Source organism: Scophthalmus maximus, chromosome 3 (assembly GCF_022379125.1).
Source record: "Scophthalmus maximus strain ysfricsl-2021 chromosome 3, ASM2237912v1, whole genome shotgun sequence".
Taxonomy (NCBI): domain Eukaryota; kingdom Metazoa; phylum Chordata; class Actinopteri; order Pleuronectiformes; family Scophthalmidae; genus Scophthalmus; species Scophthalmus maximus.
Window position 1 is genome coordinate 12,513,624 of NC_061517.1, and position 10,523 is coordinate 12,524,146.

Genomic DNA, 10,523 nt, shown 5'->3' on the forward strand with positions numbered 1-10,523 from the left:
GAAAATGATGACTGTCAATTATCAAATCTTCCAGTGAACAGCCGACTATTTACAATGAGTGAAGCACTTTGTGTTACATTGTATGAAAAGCGTCACACGAATGAAGTCAATGAAGAATGATTGATGTCTGACCGAGAGTAGTCTTTTTCTTCTTTCTTTTTGATGCAGGTAACATTTTGTAAGTAGCTTAACGTTCGAAGTGAACAATATTTGCATATTCTTGAACCCTGGCTTTTTTTTTTTTTTTTACTTAAAAACCCCATCAGCCACAGCTTGTCCATCATTGTTGTTTGTTTATGTTACTTATTCACTTATTTACAATTTATTAAGTAGCCCTTTTTTATAATCTTAAAGATGACAGGAGGAGGATGGTAGCAAATCAGTGATGAAAAACGACTCTCACCCCGTGCAGGACACTGTCTCTGCACAGAGCAGCCCCTTCAGCCACCGGCTGCTTCACCCCGAGTGTGTGAGGGAGCGGTATCACAGGTTCCTCCCCCTCTGCTGCTGTTAGACTGTACGACCAGCACTAACCTCAGTAGAACACACACACACACACACACACACACACACACACACACACACAAACACACAAACACAGGACTCAACCACTGTAAAAATCATTAACTGGAACTTTTCATTGTCATTGTTCATTGTCATTTCATAGGAGTGCAATAACCAACCGTGTAATATTTATATTTATTCTTCTTACTATCAAACAACACCTCTACCATTAACACACACAGCAGTTTACGATGAGGATTCATATCATATCATATCATTTCATATCTTGTCAGTACTACCTTTTTCATCATGATTCTTACTTTTTTGTACTCTATAGTATTGTAGTTAACAATCATTAATACAATCCACTTCATGAGAATCATAGCCATCTTATTACTGTATTCTTAATCATAACCTTTCATGGTTATACATTGGTTTGTTTTATTATTTAATTGCTTGTTACTTCAGGCCTATAACTGTAAATGATGTTTCTATTCAACCCTCCTGTCGTTTGTGGTTTGTGGTTGTAGGAGTTGTTCTGTGTAAAATCAGATTCTGTTGTTGCAGCAACGTTTCCGTTGCTCACTTTTCTAACAAATGAGTAAATGAGTATGTGCAATTATTGTAACTGCTCTGTATATAGTATTTATATTTTATATTTTGTACATACCTTTTGCTTTTTTCCTAATCTGCTGTAGTTCATATTGCTGCTGTAATGCCCAAATTTCCCCGTTGTATGACGAATAAAGGATCATTATCTTATCCTATCTCAAGACAATGAGGTCAGGACCTTACAATATCACAGAGAAACCCAACAGTTCCCACAATGAGCAAGCGCTTGGAGACTGGGGAGAAGAAAAAACAACAACAACTCCCTTTTAACAGGAAGGAACCTCGAGCTGAGCCGGACTCAGTGTGGGCGGCCATCTGCCTATAGTCGAGACAGAAAGGGACCAGGTTTTTAAGCACTGTGAGACTGGTTCTTATGATTACATTAATAACAGTGACACTGATGTGATGATGTTGTTAATAATAGCAATGGCAACTCCCAGACACAATCTGGGAGCTGGTTCCACAGGAGAGGAGCCTGGTAGCTGAAGGCTCGGCCTCCCGTTCTACTCTTAGAGACTCTGAGCAGCAGAAGTAATCCTGTGTTCACAGAGCAAAATGATATATTTGTTGGTCGAGGTCAGCTTCGTGGACTTTGTGAGGGTGACATCTAGTGGTCGACACTCGATGGAGCAACAGCTTCATCTGTCCGTGCATGTAATATGAAATCAAACTCTCAGCTGATTGTCCTGAACGCATTTCAGGAGGGCGAAAGGCGTCTTCCTCTACACGTCACCAGCCGGCCAGCCAATGAGAGGCAGGCCTTCTTGCACCGCTCAGCCCGTGATGCTGAAGAATGTAAATCTGTGGATTGGCTTTTCCTCTTTTCCTAATCATCTTACATGGCGACTCCAAACACAGACGACTCCTATCGAGAACCATGCGCCGGGTGAACGTGGCCGACAGGCGCACCGGGCTTGTGGAAGTGTGAGGATTGTATTTGTTCTCGCTGCTGAAGGGGTTTGCAGGCACATCGTGCTCACCAATGACTGATCCCCCCCATCAAAGGTAACTACATGACACGTACACTCGGATGTGGATGTTAAATGATATACAAGTACAAATGCGTGTGTGTTGACTGTCTGTCTGTCTGTGACACGCAGCTGCGGCTGTGCGTAAAGGACATCTCGGTAGATCCCGGTTCGGATTCCACACACATGGCCTTGCGTCGGTGTCATGTGCTTCTGGTTTGAAAGCCTCGGTTGCGGTAACCGGATTTATTTCCTGGTCATATTTTTCTTTTGGTCGGCGCATTGAAGGGGGAGGAGCTCTCAGTTCACACCACAGCTCCGCGCAGGCGAGACCAAAACGTGTCCAGGCGCGTCACTCGTCAGCGTCTTCGACCTCAGCCGCGAGGCAAGCGAACGAAAACAGTGTTAGTGTTGGGACACAGTCCCAGAGACAAGTCCACGTCTCACAGAGGACTGCGCCCAGGTTCCTCACCCACAGTGACAAGCGGGACAGCACCATTCACACTGTTGAAAAATAGATATAATAGATATCCAGATTAGAAGCGTTGATTTGTAAACATCCCTTTTGGTTTGTGGTCAGGGGGACATTTGTGAAATGTGTTGTAGTCTATGTCTGAAAAAAAGGCAAGTATACAAACCACATTGCATCTCCTACTTTTTAATGCACATGTCAAAACGTGTCTTGCCTTTCAGATATTATTGGAGGTTATTGCCATTTCTGGCACAATGATTTTCAAAACACAATCATATTAAAAGGTATTGTCGAAGTCCCCCCCCCCCCCCCAAGAAAAACACCACTCTTATTTAAAACCTTTTCACGATTCCACAACACAATTCAGAGTGTACAAATAACACAATACAATGTTTAAGGGGCACATTTTTTTATCGTGGCTACATGAAAGTGATCCTAGTGTGTTGTGGGTCTATGCAGAGGTGCCACAACTGGGACATCGCGCTGCTGGAGAGGGTGTTAGCATGAAGGGCCCCAGCTCCAGATGGGCCTTCTCCCTGGGCTTCTTGGTGGGGGCCTGCAGCATCTACTTCTTCCTGCACCAGGTGTGGTTCGAGAGGAGCTACCCGGTGCTGTCAGAGGCTCAAGAGAAAGACGCAACAGTGGGGGAGAGACCAACCAGCTGGAGGAAAGAGGGAGCGACTCTCTTCAGCCTGCTCCACCCTCAACATGCAGGTGCTTTGCACTTAACTGTATGAGAACAACCGCACGTGTATATACCTTTTTCTTCAGTAATTAGAGGTGGTAGGTTTGCTTGCATTGGTTTAAGCTGCATTGATTTTAAGCTAATTTCCAATAGCATAAAACCTTGTATCCTCAGTGTAGTCGAATTATATATCATTTGGTAACATTTTCTACTGTACTTTTCTAATTAGATCCATCGTTGTTCTACATATAATCCAGAATAATTTGCCTAAATTAGCTCTGGCACAGACACGGTTAGTAATTTCGCACATATGAAAGCTCAACTGCACACCAAATTAACATTATGTGTTGTACTGTCTGCTGTGTCCTTAGATGCAGACAGCAGGGTGGCAGATGCGTTGTACCAGAAGATACGCATCCTCTGTTGGGTGATGACGGGGCCGTATAACCTGCAGAGCAGGGCCCGCCACGTCAGGGCCACTTGGAGCCGCCACTGCAACATGGTGGTGTTCATGAGCTCCGTGAAGGACCCGGACTTCCCCACAGTGGGACTGGGCACTAAGGAGGGCCGTGACCAGCTCTACTGGAAGACAATCCGAGCCTTCCATTATGTGTACGAGCACCATGCGGGTGATGCAGACTGGTTCCTAAAAGCGGACGATGACACCTATGTAGTGGTGGACAACCTGCGCTGGATTCTGTCCAACCACACCCCTGAGCAGCCCATCTATTTTGGTAAACGCTTCAAGCCTTACACCAAGCAGGGCTACATGAGTGGAGGAGCAGGTTATGTACTAAGCAAAGAGGCCCTCAAGAGATTTGTGGAAGGTTTTCGGACCAAAGTGTGCACACACACCACCCCTGTAGAAGACCTAGCACTGGGGCAGTGCTTGGAGAAGATGGGCGTTCTCGCTGGGGACTCCAGAGATACTTTGCATAGAGAAACTTTCCATCCATTTGTGCCAGAGCACCATCTAACCGGCAAGTTCTCCAAGAGCTTCTGGTATTGGAGCTATTGTTACTATCCAATTGTTGAGGCAAGTCCTTTCTTTCTTTTTTTATTTGTAAACTAGTGCAGTTAAATGGTACTACAGTGCAAGGCGCAAAGAAATTGTTAAATCAAAAAAAAAAAAATCATATATGTGCTCAAAGTGCCTATGAACTGAATCTGGTTGTGAACCTTGTTGCATGTCATACAACCCTCTGCCTCACTGAGCACTCACACGTACGTGTTGCTTTAATGCTTGACAATGGCCATGCCTGATGCTCGATGCTGGCGCGATCGTCATAACGACAACAACCCATCCGGGTTTCTCACTAGGGGAACACAATATACCTGGCTTTCACGTTAGCGTGCCATGCTAGCTCTCTATATGATGCTAAAGGGAAGCACAACAAGAAAAATACTCCACAACCGGATGAACACATACCAGGTTCACCAACTGCCTCTGTCGCCACTCCCCGGGCACATTCAGACATTTGATGTACAGTGAGGCAGGACCTCTATGTACATAAGTGTGATTTGATTGGCTAGGATTAGTGCTCGTTAGGGTTAGGTTTCACAAATCTCGTTAAGTTTCATCCACAATCTTTTATACAGGAATGAGGTATAAGGTGTATAAGGAAAGTGACCTTAAATGGCTTCTGCTTGGCATTCTATGTAAAATACAAAAAAATAAAATAATAATATATTTATATTTTTTACAATTAAATTGATTTGACTTTTCAGTGGTAGGGGAAACACTAAATTCATTTCGGCACCCCATTCAAAGTGAATGAGCAGCGTTACCGTTGAAGCCTCCAACGTCTACGTGTGATAGCTCTGCACAGGCACAAGAGGGTTTACGGATTGCTCCTGAATCAGACAGGCTGTAGCGTACGTTAGTCTTATTAAAAGGGGGCAAGTTGGGCGAGGAAGAAAAGCCACTTACAGAGTGACATGGGGAGTTGAAAATCCCTTAATATCATCAGCGAACATCTACACTTAAAGTGAGATAATTATTTAATTCCGAAATGTACAGGAGGGACCTACAGTTTATTTCTAACTGAAAGTGAAAATATGTGATATACTGTTTATTTTGTTTTATGATGAATTTAACCAAAAGTAGGTGTTTTAAATCCCACATCCGAGGGATAATAGCTAAATGAATATGTGAGTTCCTGGCACATTTGAATTATGTGGCTGACCTCTGCATAGAATGAGAGAATTGAAAAAGAAATGAGTTCATTTTAAAGTACACAAATGCAGCAGAGACAATGCCCTGTAAACAAAAGGGAAAATTGGTTGTCAATTTGTCGCTGATGATGAAACTAATTTATTGTACTTTGCAATTATAATTAGACTGGTCAATTACTGATCATCATGCACTGCCCGACAGTGTATGGAGCGGCTTTGTCCCCCGTCTATGAAAGGGAAAACAAGAAAACAAATTTACTTATGATATTAGAGTAATTGTGTTTTTATCAGACTGTATAAATGGAAATTTGTGGTTTCAGACTGTCACTGTCAATATATGTTAATTTGTAGAAAGGATATTTATATTCTTAATCTGAAAAACAAATTACCAAGACCAACATGCATTGTTCTGACTAACAAGTATTTTTTTATGGGCACAAAGCCGGACATACACAGATTTTTACTGTAGGCGTTAGACCTTCACTGTCGTCCAAAGACTTTGAAAAAAAAATCAAAGAGCCACTGTGTTGCAGCTTTAACCCCGATGAATATGGAAACAATAGTTTTTCTTGAGTCAATCACCCACACTTTCCTGCGTTTGAAAATACACACTACCGTAAAAAATGTGTATTAATCCACAACAGAAAAAAGTCCAAGACAAATACAGAATTCACGTATGTATGAGTTATGATCCATCACTGCCTGTTTTTGGAAATTACTTGGCCTTTCTTAGAAATGAAAGAGCAGATTTGTGAATTTTACTCCAGCCCTGGGGCTAACACAGGTGCAATTGAACAGACTAACATGATGGTTTTGGTCTTTCATAGACTAATTCTGATCCAGTAAAATTTTTCCTGCAAGATTAAATCCCTTTATGTGTTCTTTAAGAATTAATACAAATTATCTTAACAATTTAGGTTCCTCGTGTCTAGTGGAAATGTTAGTATTCGTAATTCTGTGTTTTAAAGAAAAAATATTTTCATGCATAGTCCCTCCATTGTCAAAAGGGTCAAAAGTAATGAGTTATGGGACTGACTGACTTAGTCATCAGAAAATAGCTCATTTATTTCCTTAAGAAGCACTTTGGTTGCTTTGGCAGTGTTTTGGGTCAGCATCCGTAATTTTTCACTGTGGACCACTTATTTATATATTCTGCTCCCATGAACAGAATCTGCCTAATTTGTCAAGTAACGAGGGCGGGGGAGGGGCACACCCAGCCATGAAACCAATTTTCCTCTGAAAATGGAGGGGCCGTGAAAGGCCTCTTAAGTCCTAAAGAGTTACGGTAATATTTTAGTTAAACCCCTTTTAATTGAGGCTGAAAGTCTACACACCAGTCACATATTGATGGCTTTGTTTTCCATCCATCATGAAGGTGGTGAAGTTCAAGTGAAAGCGAAAAACGTATTGACTTGACTACATCTTTCAGAATTATTTATGTTAAAATGCATCATCTTTAGACAATTTGATATTTCTGTGTGTGTACGTGCGTTTATTTCATTTTGTGATCTGTTTTTTTTCTTCTTCTTCTTCTCCTCCTCCCCAGGGTTCACAGTGCTGCTCTGACCTGGCCGTATCGTTCCATTATGTGGAACCAGAGTTGATGTACACACTCGAGTATTACACCTACCACCTAAGAGCATATGGCTACAGGCCACGCTATCAGCCGTCGCTCCGCCAGGGTCTTAGCCTTGGCGCTCTCTCGCAGACTGCTGTGACGTTGGGATTTAAAGGAGCTCAAGAGGTGACAGAAGGAAGGACTCACACAACGGCACCCTTCTCTGTTAGCGGCAACCAAACCAAAGCGGTGATCGAGTTGGACAAAGAGGGAAGAGACCATCTAAACTCTCACCTTACTGAGAACAGGACTGTGGTCACACAGGACAGACAACACTGATTCGCTTTCAACCGTCTACTGTAGGTTGAATCTAGATTTTGTTTCTACTTTGTTTCAGTGACCTGGGCGATAGAAGTTGTGATAGCCACCACGACTGTGCCAGAGAAGTATCACCCTGCCAATTGGATCTGCTAACAAGTGTTTTCTTCCGACCGTTTATTCTTGATCCCATCAGGGTATACCGCAGCCTGTACGTCACTGTAAGCACCCGGCACAGACTGATTCAGTGGCAGCTGAAAATGGCTTGGCTTTATTCAAAGAAGATAAAGACTTTGTTTAGCTTAATTAAATCTGACATCACCACGGTTAGAATTTAAGACATTACACAGTCACAGATGTGTGCTTGGAGGGATGCTGGAGGAGGCACATAGAATATTATTTTCGTGTCCTTTACACATACCTAACATGAGCCAGGAATATAGTGACCGATGTTTGAAATTATTTTAGTTTTGATCCATTTTAATTTCATGATTTAAAAAAAAAAAAAAAAAATGTCATCAAGTGGGAGAACTGCAGTATTTAGATTTACACACTTTGTCTTTTTGATGTGCAGTCTAGTTTTGCTGTCCAGAGTTTTCATTTTGGATTTGTTTGTTTTTTGTTTTGTGTGTTTGTTTGTGTTGTCTTTAAAGTCCTCTGGAAATCCACAGTCTGCAGTGAGGTTTGTTTCAGTAAGAACTGTGCTATGAAGAATGTTTTTTCTTTTGACATTCAAAGTGTGCACTTAACCTTCTGTTTGAGAATTCTGTAGCTTTGGATGAACACAGTATTATGCAAAAACTCCACTGAATCCCTCTTGTCATTGTAAATAAAGCAGCAGTACACAAGGTAGCAGGTGGGATTGGACATGACCGGCTGCGCTATAGAGCTACGATTAAAGAATCACTCATAAACAGCTGCAGGAAAATGCACCAATGTTTTAAATTATGTATATAAAATTATTTTTATTATGATAACGAAATAGACACCTTTCACTTCTAATTCTGTTTTTGTCTTCAGGTAAAACGAATACAATCTGTGTAGTTTGGGGTCTTTTTCATAAGCCAGTTGACATTTTCACAAGTGGGAATCAGGTTGATTTAGTTGTTTCCATGGTTTGAGTTCTCTCTCATCTCTCATCGTAGTCATAATGGCTGCTTCAGTCGGAGTGTCTACAGTCCCTGAAGAAACCTGCAACAAAACACATGCACCACACATGTACAATCAGTAATGTGTAAAATCAATTATTTAAAACACAGTCAAACCAAGGCTAAATGCCCTTTATGGTTTACAACTTTCCCCCCCTCCCCTGTAGAGCAGAATAGAAGATATGAAAAAGTAATTTGAGTCAGCAGTGCTTTTGAGACGTAGCATTTTCCGAAGCTCCTCTGTCCAATAAGGGTTTTGTCTTTTATTACCCAGGTTAAGTGTCAACTGTTTTTGTCTTGGTAGTGGACACTGTGATGTTCCATACTGAGGGAAAAAGGAGAGGCACCCACCTCAGCCTGCACTTGTTAAGAAAAATGCCTCTCCTCTCTGGATACTCTCTCCTCCAGGGGCCATTATCTGAGAGAGCAGACATTATAAGACGGGGATACATACATCTAAACGCCCATATGAGCTCAAGACCTTTGCAAAATTGCCACACTCACCAGGCTCTGAGTTTCTTCTTCCCATAAGACCGACGAAAATGTCATGCATTTCCCCTATGGAAATATGAGAGCCATTAATCGTGTTTTCCAAGCACGTTATAATATCATTAATAAATGTCAAGGGTCTTACTTTTTTGTGGTGACTGTACAGTGTTTGCATCTGGAAAAGAGGGAGACAATATTGATCCGATAAAAATAACCATGTTACAAAATGTAAGAATGGGAAAGAACTTAAAATAGGGCCATTTTTATCCATATTTTTCCAGATATTATCATTAACATAGCAATGCTGATATCATAACTACTATAAGCGTATGGATTCAATCACCGGGATATGGTCGTTAATTGCAAAGACTCACCGGTATTTCTTCTGCCCATCAGACCAACAAAGCTGTCATAATCCAAATCACTGTATCTCTTCAGAATGTTCCGCTTGAGACTGTCCAAGCCTGTAGTCTGATGCAATCAAGAGAACCAAAAGAAGAAAATTAATTCGTTTCTGTTGAAAGACGTGTTGAAAATCGCTTCGGGCATTACGCGCAGAGAAACCTACATCTGAAGTTGATCTGCGTGATCCAGTTTCCTCGCATCTGGACTGGCTGCACCGAAGTTTCAGGATGACGAACAGGGTCACAAGCAGCAAACCTCTTCTCATTTTCGCAGCACCACCTACGCGCAAAATATTTACAGTTATTATGTTTTACTAGATTGCTTCTTTATGTGCAAATACATGGCATTTTCATCAAGGAACAAGTTGTGCCTGTTGCCCATAACTCGCTGCGTAATTGATGCGTAAAAACGCGTATAAGGTTTACAAAGTTATAGAAAAATTGAACGTATTTTTTTTAAAGATAAAAACAAGTTATAATTTGGGTTATCTTGTAAATATCCAACAAATACACAGAAACGTGAGGACAGAAACGTGCCACCAGCAATAATTGATAATAATGAATAATACCCTTATTCCCCTCCAAAAGAAAATCACAGAAAGCCTTAAATTCAAACAGTTGAAAATGGAATAATATCAATAATATTTATCCTTACCTGATTTCTCTCGTGCAGGTAATTTTTTGGAAGAGTCAGCTGCGTGCGCCCTGGTGCGGAGTGGAGAGGAAACGGATAGATCCTGCCGTGAGATCCGGTGAGGATGAATGGGGAGTCCCAGGCTTTGGGGTAATAAGTAATAGCTGGATACATGCGTAACGCCAATCAGCAACTGGTGCGTAGGTGTGGTATCAGGGCTTATATCACGTTGTGCTGAAGGCTGCGTACACTCATTATTGATGATCATGATGCTGATCAGAGACCCCTCCCCCCTCCCCCCAAACTAAACAAGCACGTGCACGTGCCATCATCATAAAAAGAAGAAGAAAAAAAGAAGCACGTCCAAGCAACGTCAAGAGGACACAGGCTCGTGGACTCGAGCCCACTCCTTTGGGAATTTCCTAAGGATTAGGCTAAAAAACCAAAGTGGTTAGTTGAACAAAACTGTCTAATTCAAATACTGCGTTCAATGAAAAGCAGTCTCACATTATCCATCAGGCTCACATGCTCCTCTAGGTGCCTTTGGGCTCCACTG

General features: G+C 41.8%; 2 protein-coding genes across 2 annotated transcripts; one reads left to right on the forward strand and one right to left on the reverse strand.

Moving 5' to 3' along the window:
* The first annotated feature begins 635 nt into the window (after positions 1-635).
* On the forward strand, positions 636-7,960 carry c1galt1a (core 1 synthase, glycoprotein-N-acetylgalactosamine 3-beta-galactosyltransferase, 1a). The gene is made up of 4 exons (XM_035645056.2): positions 636-2,121; positions 3,016-3,270; positions 3,613-4,277; positions 6,963-7,960. Exons 2-4 carry the CDS (start codon positions 3,060-3,062, stop codon positions 7,311-7,313), a joined length of 1,227 nt encoding a protein of 408 aa, XP_035500949.2. The 5' UTR covers positions 636-2,121; positions 3,016-3,059; the 3' UTR covers positions 7,314-7,960.
* A 307-nt stretch (positions 7,961-8,267) lies between these two features.
* tac3a (tachykinin precursor 3a) lies at positions 8,268-10,176 on the reverse strand. The gene is made up of 7 exons (XM_035645057.2): positions 9,989-10,176; positions 9,498-9,613; positions 9,304-9,400; positions 9,075-9,104; positions 8,945-8,998; positions 8,792-8,858; positions 8,268-8,483 (listed from the first exon to the last, which is right to left on the reverse strand). The coding sequence occupies exons 2-7, from the start codon at positions 9,597-9,599 to the stop codon at positions 8,465-8,467; spliced, it is 369 nt and encodes a 122-aa protein (XP_035500950.2). The 5' UTR covers positions 9,600-9,613; positions 9,989-10,176; the 3' UTR covers positions 8,268-8,464.
* Positions 10,177-10,523: the final 347 nt, after the last annotated feature.